This window comes from Salvelinus alpinus, chromosome 2 (assembly GCF_045679555.1).
Source record: "Salvelinus alpinus chromosome 2, SLU_Salpinus.1, whole genome shotgun sequence".
Classification (NCBI taxonomy): Eukaryota; Metazoa; Chordata; class Actinopteri; order Salmoniformes; family Salmonidae; genus Salvelinus; species Salvelinus alpinus.
This window is the reverse complement of record NC_092087.1, coordinates 128,347,561-128,367,099: the sequence shown is the minus strand read 5'-3', so window position 1 is coordinate 128,367,099 and position 19,539 is coordinate 128,347,561. Positions and strand designations below refer to the sequence as shown.

At 46.9% G+C, this 19,539-nt stretch overlaps 1 protein-coding gene across 4 annotated transcripts in view; it reads right to left on the bottom strand.

Annotated features, from left to right (window-relative positions):
* The window catches only part of LOC139568726 (nucleosome-remodeling factor subunit BPTF-like), a 54,037-nt gene that overhangs the window by 3,516 nt on the left and 30,982 nt on the right, over positions 1-19,539 (bottom strand). For 2 of the 4 annotated variants that reach the window (XM_071390760.1, XM_071390763.1), the window contains exons 15-31: positions 13,215-13,367; positions 12,846-12,996; positions 12,542-12,581; positions 12,234-12,459; positions 11,808-11,951; positions 8,658-8,788; positions 8,225-8,339; positions 7,831-8,051; positions 7,213-7,438; positions 6,301-6,881; positions 5,456-5,538; positions 4,117-4,342; positions 3,721-3,983; positions 3,014-3,187; positions 2,104-2,296; positions 1,668-1,752; positions 491-677 (exon numbers count right to left, since the gene is read on the bottom strand). In XM_071390760.1, coding sequence (XP_071246861.1) covers positions 491-677; positions 1,668-1,752; positions 2,104-2,296; positions 3,014-3,187; positions 3,721-3,983; positions 4,117-4,342; positions 5,456-5,538; positions 6,301-6,881; positions 7,213-7,438; positions 7,831-8,051; positions 8,225-8,339; positions 8,658-8,788; positions 11,808-11,951; positions 12,234-12,459; positions 12,542-12,581; positions 12,846-12,996; positions 13,215-13,367 — 3,199 coding nt within the window. The remainder of the gene's footprint in view (positions 1-490; positions 678-1,667; positions 1,753-2,103; positions 2,297-3,013; positions 3,188-3,720; positions 3,984-4,116; positions 4,343-5,455; positions 5,539-6,300; positions 6,882-7,212; positions 7,439-7,830; positions 8,052-8,224; positions 8,340-8,657; positions 8,789-11,807; positions 11,952-12,233; positions 12,460-12,541; positions 12,582-12,845; positions 12,997-13,214; positions 13,368-19,539) is intronic. The other 2 variants (XM_071390761.1, XM_071390762.1) reach the window with 2 other exon arrangements.

Here is a 19,539-nt window from a genome sequence, read left to right as displayed (position 1 = left end):
GAGATGGGATGCTAAGGACATTGAGCATGGATCGGACATTGCTACTACACAGCTCTAAAGTGAATGCCAATAGAAAGCTGGCGCCACACGCATACACAAACAGGCTCCACACAACAGACCACAGACAGATCTGTGTGGAAGGGCTGGCGTCTGGTGGTTCGGTGGCAGCTAAGGCCCTTCAGGTTGGACCCCAAAGGCGGATGTGACAGAGACTAAAGCACCACAAAACGCAAAATAAAAACTCAAAACACCAAACTTCCCAGAATCATCCTAAAGTTGGGGTTATGTCTAAAAGAAGGGGTGGGCGAGAGAGGGAGGGATAAGAGGGAGGGATAAGAGAACAGCACAAAGAAGAGGCGAGGACGGAGGAGGAGCGCAGGCGGATACGACGAAGACGGGGGGAAAGAAGGGCGAAAAAGGGTGGGATGAGCTCAGAGTTTAAAATGTCAGAGTTGACTGACGAGGCCAAGGGAGAGGTCAGAGGTCTTACCTGCTGGCTTTGAACCCTTTGAGCTTCTGGACGAAGAAGTTCTCGAGGACCTCGGCGCTCTGGTAGAACGGCGAGTCGCTGGGGTTGTAGTATCGGCAGTTGTCGAAGACTTTGGTCATGTCCGCCACGAACTCCGTCAGCCTGATGTAGTGGCGCTTCTGCAACCGCTCCTCCATCGTAGAAAGGTCTAGAAAGAAGGGAGGAAGACAAGAACAGAACACGAATCACCTCCGGAATCATCAAGTTGACTCTTCCCCGACATCCTCGCAGAGTCGCTTCAAAAGGAATTGCAGTTTATGTGGTGTAAATGTTTGAAAGATAATCAAGTATGCGTCTAAAAGCGCAATACATCACTTGTACGTCAACTTGAGCGTCAGAAATACTAGCTCAACGCTAGTTTCGATCCTCGATCTCCGGCTCGGGCCCTTTCAAAGTGAATTACACGGGATGTGACCGAGCGGCCGACCCGTCGATTCTGGCAACATGATGTCACTGTTATGAAATTTGCCTTTGAAAGAAGCTGAAAGTTGACACTCAATTATCACGATAGTTAGCTAGGTAAGCTAGCAACAAGCTTGGTCCTTCATAATTCCCCACAGGGCAGCAGTGGTTTTCTCCCGTGTCGCACCCCGGGGCTCCATTTTAAACAAACATATCCGATTCTTAACCTTCCCTCACCCCCCACCCTGTCAGCAGGCCGACCCCATGCCCATATCAAAGAGGGCCTTCTTCTCAGTCATCAGACTTCATCTACAAACCCCAAACTTATGCCGACCGGACAGCCGTGGCCAGACTTGGCTTTTTCTTCTGCAGGGTGAAAAGGTTTCTTTTTTGCGGGCGGTGGACTAGAGTTTCCAGGCCCAGGTCAAATGCACTGTAGTGTAGAAGGGGGCTACTGTAGTGTCCAAGTGTAGAAGTCTCTGGGGTTTTTCCGGCAGCTCATTAACGGTTTGTTTGTGTGGAAGTTCAAAAAGGCCCTGTTGACGCAACTCCGCCTTTTACATGGGCAGTTTGATCTGAGTTGGAGGCCTTTCCTCTCGAGCAGGGCGATGGGGTGTGTTTGTGTGTGTAACAACTTAGGAGTCCCTTGTGATGACTATTCCATTTATGACAACAGCACCTCTTTTTTTACAATGTTGAATCAATGCAAATAGGCAGAACTATCCCCCCCACTCACCCATTGGTTCCTTAATGACTCCGTAGTAGTCTGGGGCGTCGTTCGGGTCCACCGGCTCCAGGAACGGCCACGCCATTTTGTGAGCCTGAGAGAGGTAGGGAGAAAGAGAGAGGAGACATTTGAGAGAAGAGAAGGAAAACAAACAAGAGGTTGAAAATGGCATTGGAAGCAGCTGGTTCAACACAGATGTGCTCCGGCTACAACCATGCCATGCGGACAGAGAGGAGGGGAAGAAGAGAGGGGAAAAAGGAGGAGAGAAGGAAGAGGAGGGTGGAAAAACCCCTGTAGCCAGCCAGGGCAGTTGTCCAAGTGCCGCCCAGGGGACCAGCGTACAGATCAGATAAGAGAACAGAGGAGGGCTTTGTTTCGTACCGTCCCGACGCTAGGTAGAGGGGGAACGAGGGCGAAGGGAGGAGCAAAGGAAGGGGTGACATACCTGTAAGGAGCGCAGGATTCTCCTTAACCCCTCGTTATCCTTGTCGGTGAGCGGCGTGAGCACGGTCATGGCGTCCTCTGTGGACTGGCACTGCGGACACACGTACTGGTCGATGTGGTTGGCCTCGCTCTGCAGGATGCCCACGCAACGGCCGTGGTACCAGTTCTGGCAGCGGTCGCAGCCGATGTAGAACCTGAGCGGGGGGCGAGGAGGAGGGTGGCAGGGTTGGGTCACGGTCATTGTGCTTGATGAACACGACCCTGGTTTCTGTTCCAAGTCCGATTGAAGAAATAGACTCTGGCGTGTCTGAATACTCATAGTTGCATTCTAAATAGTAGGCATTTTGGGTACGTGAAATTAATACATTTTATAGTAAGGAACATTTCAGAAAAGCCAGGGTGATATAGACATACTAATTTCTGGCTTTCATCGAGTAGAATTCGCTGCACACTATTGAGGGAGAGAATAGTCTTGGGAGTCCCATGTGTACAGGGTAATAGGGGATGTACTCTACCAAAATTAACAAATGGCGGGAATCAACGCAATTGTGCATTAGCTGACGCATTCTCAGTATGAATGAGCCTAGTATGCTGATACGTGTTGCTTGGAAGATTGTTTTTAGTAAACAGAACGTCTAAATAGCATGTAGTACGAATAGTACACGGTATGTCGTTTTAGTAAGTAGTAGGCAAGACAGATTTCAGATCGGGCCAATGTCTTTACATAAGGAATTCAAGCTCTGTTACACAGAACAACCTTCAACCTTAGACGTCAAAGGAAATATGAAACAATACAAAGTATAACTGAAACTAAACATCAAAAGGTCAACAGATATCACCATCGAATAGGTAATATTGTACGTTTTTGCCACTGAGAACCCCATACACCACACACACTCCTGTGCACTTACTGTGCTTCGTCGTAGGGCGTTCGGCAGATGCAGTAGAGCTCCTCGGTCTTTCCCTCCTGGGCCCGCTTGCACTCGCTGCAGATGTAGTCGTCCATCTTCTTGGCCTCCTTCTCGGTGACGCCCACACACTCGCCGTGGTACCAGCTGGTGCACAGGTCACAGCCAATGTAGAACCTGGGAGAACACAGGACGTGAACGAATGCCAAATCACTATGGGGTCAAATGAGGTCATGGTTTCCAGGTACGTTTGTTAGGAATGTATCGAATGCCATCGGTGTGTTGACATAGTGTTTCAACTTCCTGGTTGAGGGCATTTCAGGAAGTTGAATAACGGAGAGTCATCAGTTAAAGTCCAAACACGCCGCAATAATTTCAGGTGAAATTGATTTTCACTTCTGTTAATGTTTGAGCTTCCTCGTAAATGGTTAATGGTATACATTTTGACTGTCTCTTCAGAGGCATTGGCGGTAGCTTACTATACATTTAACGTGCTTGAACTATATTGGCGCTCCTCAGAACGGCTTTAGACGAGGGTCACGTTTGTGGTACATAAAACGTTGGGTACGGCCCAAATGGCGCCATATTCCCTAGCGCACTACTTTTGACTGGAGCCCAATGGACACCCTAATTCGTGTATAGTGTACTGCTTTTGACCAGGGCCCTGCATAGGGAATCGGGTGCCATGCAGAGCACAGCCGGTCTCTTACTTGGACTCGTCGTAGGGCGTTCTGCAGACACAGTAGAGCTTGGTCTCCTTCTTGCTGTCTGAGGTAGTGGTGGTGATCATCTTCTTCTTCTTGGCGTTCGCCGCCGACGCCGCGTCCCTCTCCTCCTCCCGCTTCCGCTTGTGGGCGAAGGCCGCCGGGTTGAGTTGGGAGGTGTGTGTGAGGGCGTGATGTGTGTGTGCGGCGGCGGCCTGGGCCCTTTCCTTGTCCCGTCGCAGCTTGGCGAGGTCCCTCCTCAGCTCATCCTGCGGAAGGAGATAAGGGTAGAGAGTGAGATCAAAAGTGTGTGTGTGTGTGTGTTGGACATCTGTGTGCAGCTCTGCTACCATGTGTACATCGTATGTTCATGGGAGAATGCCGTGTGTGTGTGTGTCTGACCTGCGTCTCCAGCTGCAGCTCCTTGTCCAGCAGGGCTCTCTTCTTGAGGATCTCGGCCTTGAGCGTCTCCTTGTGCCGGCAGAGCAGCGACGACAGCTTGGTGGCGTTGGCCTTGGTCCTCTTCTGCTCGCCTGCTTCCTCCTTCCTCCTCTTCTTGACCGCCTGCTTCTCGTCCTTGTCGATCTTGTCCAGGATGAACTTCATCACCTGGTTGCACACAATCATCCTGGGTGGAAGGGGAGAGAGACAACATGTTAGAGGCCTTATAAGACATTATAAAGGCTCGTACATGCTTATAGCCATTTATAAAGATGAATACCACCAGGAACACAATCATCCCGAGGGGAGCGGTGGATGGGATTTTAAAACATTTTGTATTTAGGTGACAATGGATCCTCTTCATTTCAGTGTTCCCATCAATGTAACAGGAGAGTTAGCTATGAAGCTCATTTTCATCCATAGTCCAGTGAAGGAATTTTAAAGACATTTGAAGTGTATATATATTTTTGGGAGGGTAATTCAAATGATCAAATCTAAATGGACTTGAAGGAAATGTAAAGTATAATGTTTCCATACATCATGAACCTTTCCATCACCCGTTGCCTCACACTACGAGACAAAACATTGCAAGCCAATCGGTAGCCATGTCACAAGGTCACATGTGACAGATGTCAAGGGTGTTTTTGTTCCCTGTGTTTATTTAGAGGTGGGGCCGGAGAGCGATGGAAAGAGAGACTAGCAATAGGAAGCCACTGCTCTCTCGCACTATTTCTCACACACACACACACACACACACACACACACACACACACACACACACACACACACACACACACACACACACACACACACACACACACACACACACACACACACACACACACACACACACACACACACGCTGGGGAGGTCAAGGTCAACCATGGTTCCCAGACTGTGTACACTGACGTGACTGACCACAAAAGAGAGAGATGGAGGGAGACAAGACCCAAAAAATTGGCCTGCGTCCCAAATGAGCCCTGGTCAAAAGTGGTGCACTACATAGGGAACAGGGTGCCCCTGGTCAAAAGTGGTGCACTACATAGGGAACAGGGTGTCATTTGGGATACAACCACAGTGCCCTGGCTTGCCCTGCTCCAGGACTGTAGGTCTGGTTTAAACCCAGTGAGGAGGACACAACACATCGTCTGTCTGTGGTAACCTTTCCCATGACCCAGACACGTTAAATATAACCCCTGGCTTTCTCCACAGGGAGGGAAAGGATGACACCTCCACACACACGGCGGGTCAACACAAGGTCTGATCGTTATGGCAACAGCGCTAGCTCCTAGTCCCTCACCTCTGGTTCTCCTCTCTCTCGGCGGGGGATATGGGCTTCTTCTGCTTGAGGTGCTCGATCACTGCGTTCTGCTTCATCACCACCTGTCACAGAGGAGACCGAGGGGTCAGAGGTCAACTCAGGCCTCACGCGGTTGCGTCCCAAACGGCGCCCCGATTCCCTATGTAGTGCACTACTTTGGACCAGGTTCCATAGGGCTCTGGTCAAATGTAGTGCACTATATAGGGAATAGGGTGCCATTCCAACTCAGGCCTCACACAGTGAAAGAACAGAGAAATGTCAAAGACATCAAATATACAGGAAGCAGGTGTTTGTTACAACGCAGGCAAAATACATGCGTTGTAGAACGCAAGACGCATAAACACACAATAAAAGGACCCTTATGCATAGGATGCATTCCAAATGACATCCTATCCCCTATATAGGGCACTACTTTTGACACGGCCCATAAGGCTCTGGTCAAAAGTAGTGCACTATATAGGGAAAAGGGTGCCATTTCAGAGGTACCCATAGTGTGTATGCACTAGACTAGGGGTGCACGCAAGCCACAAACGTGCTCACACACACACACGCACGCACACGCACGCACGCACACGCACGCACGCACGCACACACACGCACTGGCGGTGAAGAGCTTGGAAAATAAACCACAGTCGTGGGAGCAGGCTGTTTGAGAGGACTGTTTATGTGCTGATGTCAGAGAGAGACCGGGCCTACTATACTGTTACACCACCTGTGTCTGGCTGGCTGCCTGAACACACACACCTCCCCATCATCCAAACACACAGACATGCGAGCAAACACACGCAAGTACACTTTTCTGATAATGACCACCGCGCCCTCACCTGTTTCTGGATGATGTCGCTCTGGCTGGCCGTCGCCAGCGCCTGCTCCCGCTTGGCCTCGGCCGCCAGCCTCTTCTTCTGCTGTTGCTGCTCCCTCAGCTGCTGGATCCTCTGGAGCTGCTCCTGCACGCTGGCCGTCTGGATGGCCACCACGTTCTGGATCGAACCTCCAGGCTGGGCTCCACCGACCCCGGGTTGCTGGATCTGGATGGGAAGCTGGAGCTTGATCTGCTGGGGGAGAGAGCCTCCAGAGGTCCCCTGTTGGGTCTGGAGCTGAGCCAGGACCTGGACCTGTTGCTGGAGGCCCGGGACAGTGATGAGCTGGTGGGGTGATCCCTGAAGCTGAAGGGTCTGCTGGGGCCGGCCCGTGGGGGTGCCGGGGGGGTGTTTGAGGGACTTGACCTGGAGGGGGGTGGGGGATTGGATGGGCATGTGGGCCTGGGTCTGGGAGGGGAGTTGGCCCTGGGGGGTGGCAGATGGGGGGGTGCTGGTGGCCAGGGCGGCGCCGGCCTGGACGGGAGCTGCAGCCTGCTGGGCGGGCTGGGCAGGGGCCTTGGTGGTCTGGCCCGGGGCGGTGGGGGCTGAAGGGAGGAGAGAAAGGGGATGGGCAGACCTTTAGAAGACACACAGGCTATGAATATTTTATACAGGTGAATATTTGAATGGTAAAACAATGATCTGCGAGTGTATGTGTGGCTGCTGGTAGGCTACATAAAATGTGGGTACTGGGTCCTGTTCAGTTGGCACAAAACAGGATAAAACACTTTTGACATACTACCGTAACCTCTCACTGTCTGCTAGAAAACATTTCCCCCTTTTGTGTCTACTGAACACAGCCCTGCAGTGGATGATGGAGACTGTGTGTCCGTATCCGTGTCAACAGTACACACTATTATTCGCTCTTTAGACTACCTGTGGAGGTTGGGGTAGCGGCAGGGGCCATGGGGGTGAAGAGGAAGCGTTGGACATGGCCGTTGGGCATGGACGCCTGCATGAGCTGCTGACCGGGCCCGGGGATGACCGTGACCCCCTGGGGGATGACCTGCAGCTGGCCCGTGGCCTGGCCTTGGCCCTGGATCATCACCGTCAGGCCCTGGGCCCCGCCGCCTGGCCGCTCTACTGCCTGGCTCTGCTGCTTCTGATGGGGGGGAGGTGGGAGACAGGGAGATGAGGGAGGGGTGATGCTTTTGGAGGTAATGTAGAGGTGCAACGGCAGCCTGGTCCCAGATCGGTTTGTCATGCAATATATAGCAACGACCATAGGAGTTGGCTAGGCAAACTGATCTATGACCAGGCAAGGGAGCACTACTCTTTAAAAAAACAAACAGACCATGTTGAAACTAGCACATATAGATATACTAACAGGGACATGAAAATGAGTTATTCCGATATTTCCCGTTGAATAGGACTAAAATCAAAACATACTCGTTTTGAAAAGTGCAGATTTACAATACACTAGGTGGGCAGAGCAGAAACCTATTGTCCCACTGTTGCCTGACATCAGGGTTATTATGGGGTAGCTGATGTTACCTGGGTGAGCTGGGTGAGTTGTGCCAGGGTGAGTTTGACCTGGCCCTGGCCCTGTTGTACCCGCTGCTGCGGCGTCTGGGCCGCGTTGGGCTGACCCAGGGTTTTGGGGGTGCTGCCCATCCTCTGCCCGGCCATGGTGGTGACGGGGCTGGCACCTGAGATGGCCGTGGACACGGCCTGCCCACGGATGATCTGGGTCACCACCTGCTGGCCCGCCTGACCTGGAGGAGGAAAACACACACACGTAAGTGGACACACACACAAGTCCAGACACATAAACAGACCGAAAGGCAGACAGACAGAGTCAGAACTTGCATGAACACAAGTTAGTGAAAGAGACTATTCTAACTGGTCTATCAAGCTAAAATGGAGTAGGTAAATACAAGCAGCCTACCTTGCTGCACCATGAGGGGGGTTCGGAGGATGGTTTTACCCATGGCGCCTGTCTGATGGATGGGGGTGCGGATCACGGTCATCCCCGGACGGATCTGGCCTCCAGCGGTGAGCACCTAGAAACACAGCCAAGATCAGAAACACTGGGACCCTTATACCATAGGGACGACACTGACTCCAGTGAAGGGTTGCTGTTAATAGTTCATGGGGAATTTTTTCAATAACGTGTCAATCACGTGTTACTGCTAATGACCTGTTTTAGAGGGATGGGGGAGTGACAAGGGGGCAGAGTGGATGTTGGTAAGGGGGAATTTGAAGATCTAGGCAGGGTTACCGTAAAGCCCTTTGTGACAACTGATGGTGTAAATAGGGTTTTATAAATAGATGTGATTGATTGACTGACAGATGGGGAAAGATGGTCTATGGGGTGTTACCTGCTGTGGTGAGCCTGGCATGCCCGGCCTGATGTTTATGGTTGTGGTGCGAGGCTGGAACGAGGCAAAGGTCTGGGCGCCGCCAGCTTGGCTTGAAGGGATGATGCCCAGCACCTGCTTCTGAATCATACCTGGGGAGAGGAGAGGACATATTATTACTGCGAACCCACACATACAGGATTGGTATTTATCTAATACTTGTTAAAAAAGGACCTGTAAGTAAGCATTTCACTGTTAGTCTACACCTGTTGCTTACAAAGCATGTGACAAATAAAATGTGATTTGATTTATTTCACCATAACATGAGCATTATGGACATAATCAATACTCAGAATATTCAATATTCAGAATAAACTTGTGTGTTATCAAATGCTTCACATTTAAAAGACAGAAATGAATCCACTCCAAAATTCACCAACATCTGTTAAAAACGATCATCCCTACTCTAGCTTTTCACTTTTGTCTTTTGGAAATGAAGAAAACTGAAACGTCCCCTCAAGGCTATAGCGGTTTCACATGATCAGGTATAGAAACAAACTATCCATTCTGCACAGTTCATGATGTATCAAAACGTCACTCAATAAATGTGTCACGACTTCTACCGAAGATAACCCCTCTCCCGATTTGGGCGGCGCTCGGCGTCGCCGGTTTACTAGCCGCCACCGATCCCTTTTTCCTTTTCTGTTTTTTTTGTCTGTGTTCATTTTCACACCTGGTTTCAATTGCGTTTATTTCTGTGTGTATATAGGGCACTTGTTTCCTGCCTTATTTCGTGCGGGATTAAGCTTGTGGGGGTTTTGCGCTCGTTTATCGTTGATATTTCTTGTTCTCGTATTTACGCATGTGTAGTTTATTTTCGGAACTGAGTTTGTTCCTCCGTGCGTTTGGCACGAGTTTCGGTTTTGTTTTCACTGATCTGCTCTATGAACTGTGAGACCTTTTATAGAGGGATCTGTGCCAATTTTGTATTGGTGGACTATATATATATATAATTATTATATTAAACACGCTTCTCAGTATCCCTGCTCTCCTGCGCCTGACTCCTACACCTCTCACCGAGACGCACCTTATCACAAAATGACTTGTGGACTTTGTTCCTTTCATGTTGCAACCCTCTCTGATCTTGACCACAGTAAATATTAACCCAGCAAGTAAACAACATCAAAACTATCTTCAAACGGGGTATGTTGGTTTGAATCCATCACGTATGACCCGCTCATAAATGAGGTGTGGATTTTCCTTGAATTCATACGTTTTTATTTTCCTCCGACAAAGCGAGTGTTTCATATCCGTTACTTTGGCCGCGCTTCAATATTTTCAAACTCACGTGGACACAGGACGGCAACCGAAAGGAAAATGCGTTTCCTCAAAAGATCTGAAATTGTTGTCTTTTTCTCTCTCTCTTCACAATCTCCTCTCTCTGTTTTTTCTGTTGCCTTTTTTCTCTGACCACAAAACCGATCAGGTAAAGCTATACATCAATGGTTTCCCCTCTTCAAATAGCAGAGGTTAAACCAGCTACAGTAGAAGACTGGGGAGTTTCTGTTCTGGCACCGACATCAAATGCCCACTTCATAAGAGTAGCTGTTTGGAGAGTCGGTGAGCTAGCGAGCAGGCGACACAGAAAGAAAGAGGGGGGTAGAAATCCTTCCATCCTCCATCTCTCTATAGCGGGTTACCTGTCTGACGAACCAGACCTCAAGGTAAACTTGTTTTCCTGCTCCGCTTCCTTAGCACGCTCCAAAACAAACAGGCATTGAAACAGTCACGCTGGAAAAATATACTACTGCTCTTTATTACCAGCTCTCTCTCCCTTCCTGGTCGACAGGATGAAACATGGGTGTCACTAGACAGGAGCGCTGTTTGTTTGCAGAGTAATTTAGCCTATCCTCTTGAAACATGGATGTGTCTTGTGTGTGAGAGAGCATGTGTGTCTGTGTGTATATATATATATTCAAGGAGTGTAGGCATGAGCCTGACCACCCTTTTATATAGATAATTGGAAACAGGAAAGATTTTGTGAAATACGGGAGGCAAAAACGGGTTCAGAACAAGGTCATGTTTTTGCATTGTATGAGTTTAAGTATTTTATATAACTCGGCAAGTCAGTTAAGAACAAATTCTTATTTACAATGACGGCCTACCGGGGAACAAACTGCCTTGTTCAGGGGCAGAAGGACAGATGTTTACCTTGTCAGCTCGGCGATTCGTATTGGCCAGTAATAACGACGAAAAAGCTAAGCAGCCTTATTGAAGTAAGACAACGTTTCGGCGCAGATAAGTCTACAAGCATAAGTTAAGCATCTCCCCCTTTTAGCCACTAGAAGACTGCCTCACCTACAATCACTCACACACTAACAAACCAAGTACTAGTCCAAGTCAGTCATCGTGAAGCATTAATACTTACAGATATTCAATGGGAATTTCAATAAATTGCCATTTGGGCTGAATAAACAAATGAAGGATGGTGCCTTTAAACAGTGTTGTACACTCGTCATCAACCCACTATTAAAAGGTGAAATCAAACGGGACAGTGGTTCTAAAAATATGAACCATCACCTCATCCGATGAGTCAATATTGACTTCTAAATTAGCTAGCGTGCTACTTCAAAAGACGGTCTTGGCTATGTTCTTAGACTACACAGTCTACCATTCTGTCCCACCTAAAATAACAACGTTCTATTCCATTACCATGCCGACAGGGCACAAATAGACATGATGTGCATGTGCCACTCCAGACTGAGCCACTGACTAACGGGTTGGCGCGTGGCGGGGCACCACAATGGGGCTGGCATCGAGTGGGCACCGCACCACTAGCCTGGTCAAGAGGACAGACCTTACCACAGTCTTGTGCCACATCAGGTGTTTGAGACAGTGCTTCCGTCAATAGTGGTAAGTTAGGCTAGTGGTTGGAGAAGACGGCGGTTGGTAGAGAAACATTTTGCGTTCAGTCATCCATCCTTGTCATCATGGAAAAAAAGGGAGGAATGAACGATGCATTTGAACAGCATTTAAAACAGCACCTCTCTCTCTCTTGTTCAATTTAACATTATTGTACCAGGTTGTCCCATTGAAGTCAAAATATCTGTTTTTCAAGTGAAACCTCTCTCTCGCTGTGTCTCTGGTGTGGGCACAGGGGAGTTACTGTACCTCCTTGAGTGGTTGGCACGTTGACAGTGACAATCTTGCTGTTGGCGGGCAGCGGAAGCTTGGCGGTGAGCACCTTGCCCCCCATGGACGTGCCCGTGATCTGGAAAGTCTGTCCGGCCGTCGTGGCCACCGTGCCCGGCGAGGCTACAGGGAAATATGCAAATGAGGCTCCGCTCGAGAGTCAAACAACAACCGCTGCTAAACAAGCACAGCTGCCAACGCTGACTAAAACAGATTTAGTTTGTTAGGGGTCGATTCATACACCAACCACTACTACTTTCTATTTGCAAGGATTCCCTACTAAGTAAAAAATATCACGAGTATAAATAAAATCGGAACACATTTGAATGAGATTCAATTAAGTAATTCTCTTTACCAATCTACTGGCTTGTGAACAAAGAAAAGGACCTTTGACCTTTGACATACCTCCACTGGGCTGCCCCTGCTTGACCCAGGAAGCAAACGACTGCTGGAAGTTCTTGTTCTGCTGGAAGGTGACGGGGGTGCCCATCTTGGTAGCCAGTACCACTTTGGTTCCGGGGGTGGCCTGGCCCGACAGGGTCACTACCTTGGGGGTGGAAGCGGGGGTGGCTGGGCTCCCCGTGGTGGTGACAGTGGTAGAGCCAGTGCCCGTTTTCTGGTCCAGACGCTTCTAGAACAAGAGAAACCGTGAAGTAATCCGGAAAACACAACAAAACATCCCTATTTTCCACACGGCTAGTGGTGCTACTCACCTTGGCCTGTTCCACCGCCTGGGCTTTCTCCTTCTCAACCCTGTGAAGACAAAAATAAATGTATCATACACAAACCACAGACAGAGCTGGAACATAACTCTTTCCCCCCAGCTATACAAAAACTATAGTAAATCAAATTTAGGGAAATTAAGCAACATTTATTTTTTATTTTTTTCGTCTAAGAGAGTCGAAGTGAGTTCAAAACAGAAGATAATGACCGTTGAATTTACAGTTCACTCAAGAGAATAGCATGGAGTAGGCAGTTACTATGCCCCCTAGATCTAATGCCCCCATGCCCTCTGACCTCTCGGAGAAGGCCCTGATCTCCCAGAGGTCCAGCTCCTCCTCGGCCACCCAGGACTCAATCACCACCGGCCCAGTTTCCTTTTTGGGCTCCGGCTTCTTGGGCCGCAGGTTGCTGGAGCGCAGGCCTTTCCTCTGTGGTGTGTGGGTCTCTGTATGTGTGTGGAATGGATGCAAGAGAAAGGGGGATGGTAAGGGTGGTGCAAGAAAACAAAAGTAGAGGGGGAAGGAGTGAGAGAAGAATAAGAGAGAGAGATCGAGTCAAGAATGACATAAAATGAAGCAACCTTAATGAGAAAAAAACATCACCACTCTCCTCTCTTTTACATTCCATGTGGAGTTTTATTCTAGCCGGCTGCTTCTCCCTCACCTTTCGGGGTCTCGGGAGTGCCGAGGGGGCAGATGATCTTGCGGATGCAGTATTCCGAGCGGATGCCGTAGGGCCCCACGTCGCGGCGCTTGATAATCTCTGTGGTGGTGATCTCCGTCTCGGAGGTCTCTGTGGCAATGAGTGGGGATAGGGCTGGGTTGGTGTAGGATGAAGGAGGAGGAAGATGCAGAGAACAACTCCCAAGACATGACACAGTAACGACTTAATACTCTGCCATTCAATACAGTACACAGGAATGACATTCCATGGGAAAAGCCTCGGACATTTGAGTAAAAAGTCAAAAGGAGTAGCAGAGGAAATAGGCTTCATAGTGGATATTTTAGGATATATACCCCACTACGTATTTATTTGGACAGTAAAACTAAAACCTTTAATTTGGCTCTATACTCCAGCATTTTGGATTTGAGTTAAAAATGTTCATACGAGGCGACAGCACAGAATGCCACTTTTGATTTGAGGGTATTTTCATACATACAGTGCCTTGAGAAAGTATTCATACCCCTTGACTTATTCCACATTTTGTTGTTACAGCCTGAATTCAAAATGGAATAAATATATATTCACATCCTTGAGCCAATACCTTGTAGAAGCACCTTTGGCAGCGATTACAGCTGTGAGTGTTTCTGGGTAAGTCTCTAAGAGCTTCCACACCTGGATTGTGAAACATTTGCCCATTACTCTTTTCAAATTACTCATGCTCTGTCAAATTGGTCGTTGTTTATTGCTAGACAACACCTTTAATGTCTTGCAATAGATTCTCAAGTAGATTTAAGTCAAAACTGTAACTCGGCCACTCAGGAACATTCCTCTCTAGGTTTCTTCCTAGGTTCCTGCCTTTCTAGGAAGTTTTTCTTAGCCACCGTGCTTCTACAGTCGTTGCCAAAAGTTTTGAGAATGACACAAATATAAATTTTCACAAAGTCTGCTGCCTCAGTTTGTATGATGGCAATTTGCATATACTCCAGAATGTTATGAAGAGTGATCAGATGAATTGCAATTAATTGCACAGTCCCTCTTTGCCATGCAAATGACCTGAAGCACCCAAAAACATTTCCACTGCATTTCAGCCCTGCCACAAAAGGACCAGCTGATGTCAGTGATTCTCTCGTTAACACAGGTGTGAGTGTTGACGAGGACAAGGCTGGAGATCACTCTGTCATGCTGATTGAGTTCGAATAACAGACTGGAAGCTTCAAAAGGAGGGGTGCTTGGAATCATTGTTCTTCCTCTGTCAACCATGATTACCTGCAAGGAAACACGTGCCGTCATCATTGCTTTGCACAAAAAGGGCTTCACAGGCAAGGATATTGCTGCCAGTAAGATTGCACCTAAATCAACCATTTATCGGATCATCAAGAACTTCAAGGAGAGCGGTTTAATTGTTGTGAAGGCTTCAGGGCGCCCAAGAAAGTCCGGCAAGCGCCAAGACCGTCTCCTAACGTTGATTCAGCTGCGGGATCGGGGGACCACCAGTACAGAGCTTCCGTAGGAATGGCAGCAGGCAGGTGTGAGTGCATCTGCACGCACAGTGAGGCGAAGACTTTTGGAGGATGGCCTGGTGTCAAGAAGGGCAGCAAAGAAGCCACTCCTCTCCAGGAAAAATATCAGGGACAGACTGATATTCTGCAAAAGGTACAGGGATTGGACTGCTGAGGACTGGGGTAAAGTCATTTTCTCTGACGAATCCCCTTTCCGATTGTTTGGGGCATCCGGAAAAAAGCTTGTCCGGAGAAGACAAGGTGAGCGCTACCATCAGTCCTGTGTCATGCCAACAGTAAAGCATCCTGAGACCATTCTTGTGTGGGGTTGCTTCTCAGCCAAGGGAGTGGGCTCACTCACAATTTTGCCTAAGAACACAGCCATGAATAAAGAATGGAACCAACACATCCTCCGAGAGCAACTTCTCCCAACCATCCAGGAACAGTTTGGTGACGAACAATGCCTTTTCCAGCATGATGGAGCACCTTGCCATAAGGCAAAAGTGATAACTAAGTGGCTCGAGGAACAAAAGATCGATATTTTGGATCCATGGCCAGGAAACTCCCCAGACCTTAATCCCATTGAGAACTTGTGGTCAATCCTCAAGAGGCGGGTGGACAAACAAAAACCCACAAATTCTGACAAACTCCAAGCATTGATTATGCAAGAATGGGCTGCCATCAGTCAGGATGTGGCCCAGAAGTTAATTGACAGCATGCCAGGGCGGATTGCAGAGGTCTTGAAAAAGAAGGGTCAACACTGCAAATATTGACTCTTTGCATCAACTTCCTGTAATTGTCAATAAAAGCCTTTGCCACTTATGAAATGCTTGTAATTATACTTCAGTATTCCATAGTAACATCTGAAAATCTAAAGACACTGAGGCAGCAGACTTTGTGAAAATTAATATTTGTGTCATTCTCAAAATGTTTGGCCACGACTGTACATCTGCATTGCTTGCTGTTTGGGGTTTTAGGCTGGGTTTCTGTATAGCACTTTGTGACATTGGCTGATGTAAAAAGGGCTTTATAATTACATTTGATTGATTGATTTATTCACAGTCTTCTTGGTAAGCCAACTCCAGCGTAGATTTGGCCTTGTGTTTTAGGTTATTGTCCTGCTGAAAGGTTAATTCATCGCCCAGTGTCTGGTGGAAAGCAGACTGAACCAGATTTTGCCTGTGCTTACCTCCATTCCATAATTTTTTATCCTGAAAAAATCCCCAATACTTAACGATTATAAGCATACCCATAACATGATGCAGCTACCACTACGCTTGAAAATATCGAGTGGTACTCAGTAATGTTAACACTTTGTATTCAGGACAAAAAGTTCCTTGCTTTGCCTCATTTTTTGCAGTTTTTCTTTAGTGCCTATTTACCAAACAGGATTTACATTAAAAAAGAAACCTTTATTTAACTTGGCAAGTCATTTAAGAACAAATTCTTACTTACAATGACGGCCTACAGGGGAACGTTGGGTTAATTGCCTTGTTCAGGGGCAGAATGACAGATTTCTACCTTGTCAGCTTGGGGATTTGATCCAGCAACCTTTCGGTTACTGGCCCAATGCTCTAAACCCTAGGCTACCTGCCGCCCCGCTACCTGCATGTTTTGGAATATTTGTATTATGTACAGGCTTCCTTCTTTCCACTCTGTCATTTAGGTTAGTATTTGAGTAACTACAATGTTGTTGATCCATCCTCAGTTTTCTCCTATCACAGCCATTAAACGCTGTTACTGTTTTAAAGTCCCTGTTGGCCTCATGGTGAAATCCCTTAGCAGTTCCCTTCCTCTCTGGGAACTGAGTTAGGAAGTACACCTGTATCTTTCTAGTGACTGGGTGTATTGATACACCATCCAAAGTATAATTAATAACTTCACCATGCTCAAAGGGATATTCAATGTCTTTTCTTTTTTTTTACCCATCTACCAATGGGCACCGAAGACGTGGATGTCGATTAAGGCAGCCCCCAGGCACCTCTCTGATTCGGAGGGGTTGGGTTAAATGCGGAAGACACATTTCAGTTGAAGGCATTCAGTTGTACCAACTGACTAGGTATCTCCCTTTCCTTTTCCAATAGGTGCCCTTTTTTTGCGAGACATTGGAAAACCTCCCTGGTCTTTGTGGTTGAATCTGTGTTTGAAAATCACTGCTTGACTGAGGGACCTTACAGATAATTGTATGGGGCAGAGTTGCGGTCATCTTTCAGAAATCATGTTAAACCCTATTATTGCACACAGAGTCCATGCATCTTATGTGACTTGTTAACCCCCTAGAGTCGATTGACGCGCCGGTGCGTTTATCTAAGTTACATAACAAAATAATCCCCATGAAAATCCGTCAGTTTAACCCTCCTGCCGTGCTCGTTTCATGTTAATTAGTTGTGTTCCCGGTCCAAAATGACCGCCCCCATTATAGCTGATTATAAATCCATAATGATACATGTATTATCACCTAACGTTGTGTTAGATCTTTTTATCAACTTATGTTCTTGTGAACATTACACGTTTTGAACTTCTATTTGCTATTTATGGCCTGTAGGCCTCATTGTCCTGAGCTCATACAACTCGTTTTTGAGTAAAAAAAGCATAATGTATGGATTATTTTGACTATAACAAATACTCAGATGAAATGTATTGTGCTATTTATAAAACTCATTTGTGTCAAAGTATAACAAGGACTCTCTCCTCCTCACCAGTGTCATGATCAAAGATATGATCAAGAGCCTCACATACAGTATATCGTTTGGTCATTGTGCTGCCACAGAATGAATTGTGAGCAAGGCCTCAAAAAAGCCTTATATACCAGAGCTGCAAGAAAAGTTCTATATATTATTGAAACAATGTTGCGATTGTTTGTGAGAATGCCAACAGGTGTGGTTCCCGTGGGGGAAAGATTCTATTGGGGAAAGGTTCCGGTGGGGGTTGCCATGGAAGCCAAGAAGGGGAGTGAGGTGTGTGTGTGTGTGTGTGTGTGCTCAAACACACATGCATGTGGGGGTCTGGGAGAGGAAGTGTGTCCATCTGAATGGGCATGTGCCTGAACTCAATTTTATACACTAATTGTAGTCGCACCCATTTATGTCTAATGACAGGTCATTTTTGACCGGGAACACCACAGGTGTACAAAAGTTAAATATAACACCCAAAATGTAATGAAAATCATCTAAATGTATTTTGTGTGTTCAGATGCCCTGTGTGGACAAAGTCATGGAACCTTATGACAATCAGATTCAATGAACTACATTTTTCAGAGAGAAAACTTGTCAATCGGTTCAATTCGACCGGGAACTCAGCAGAAAGGCAAAGCTAGAGATATCTGTTTAATTGAACTGGATGCGTCTCTATCCAGCACATCCGCCATTGTTGTACCTCCACATCGGAGCTGAAAGGTGCCAGAACTAGAGCGCTGTTTGTCAGACCATGAGACATCCAGAAAATCATTCTTCTCACGTAAACGTCTGTAGAGTCCGAATGATGTGGCCTACAAACTACTATGACCACTCTATGGAAAAGGGAGATACTGTTTTGCTATACGACCCCCTACAAGTGTCAGGAGACTAGCCTGAAATCGGTACCGTAGATGTAATTTGTTTGGTAGCAACCGAACCGTTTGAGCTACAAACGAATGGGCAGCACATTTTTACTCCTGAACTTATTTAGGCTTGCAATAACAAAGGGGGTGAATACTTATTGACTCAAGACATTTCAACTATTTTTTTGGTTCAATTTGTAAAAATGTTGAAAAACATAATTTCACTTTGACATTACGGGCCAGTGACAAAAAAATCTCAATTTAATCTATTTTAAATTCAGGCTGTAACACAACAAAATGTGGAAAAGGTCAAGGTGTGAACACTTTCTGAAAACACTGTATCAGTTTTACGGTTTAGAAATTAAAGCACTTTATGTATATAGTCCCCCAATTAAAAGGTGTCATAAGTATTTGGACAAATGCACTCATATGTGTAGTAAAACGTTTGGTAATTGATCCCATATTCTTAGCACGCAATGACTATATCAAGCTTGTACACTTCCCCTACAATGTACACTACCTTTCAAAAGTTTGGGGTCACTTAGAAATGTCCTTGTTTTTGAAAGAAAAGCAATTTTTTTGTCCATTAAAATAACATAAAATTGCTCAGAAATGCAGTGTAGACATTGTTAATGTTGAAATGACTATTGTAGCCGGAAACTGCAGATTTTTTATGGAATATCTACATAGGCGTACAGAGGCCCATTATCAGCAACCATCACTCCTGTGTTCCAATGGCACATTGTGTTAGCTAATCCAAGTTTATCATTTTAAAAGGCTAATTGATCATTAGAAAACCCTTTTGCAATTATGTTAGCACAGCTAAAAACTGTTGTTCTGAATAAAGAAGCTGGAGCATCAGCACTTGCGGGTTTGATTACAGGCTCAAAATGGCCAGAAACAAAGAACTTTCTTCGGAAACTTGTCAGTCTTTTCTTGTTCTGAGAAATGGAGGCTATTCCATGCGAGAAATTGCCAAGAAACTGAAGATTTCGTACAACGCTGTGTACTACTCCCTTCACAGAACAGCGCAAACTGGCTCTAACCAGAATAGAAAGAGTGGGAGGCCCCGGTGCACAACTGAGCAAGAGGACAAGTACAGTGTCTAGTTTGAGAAACAGACACCTCACAAGTCCTCAACTGGCAGCTCCATTAAATAGTACCCGCAAAACACCAGTCACAATGTCAACATTTCTCGCAAGAATAGACTGACGAGTTTCAGAAGAAAGTTCTTTGTTTCTGGCCATTTTGGCCCACAGTAGCCTCAGCATCAGACTGACCCCTGCCA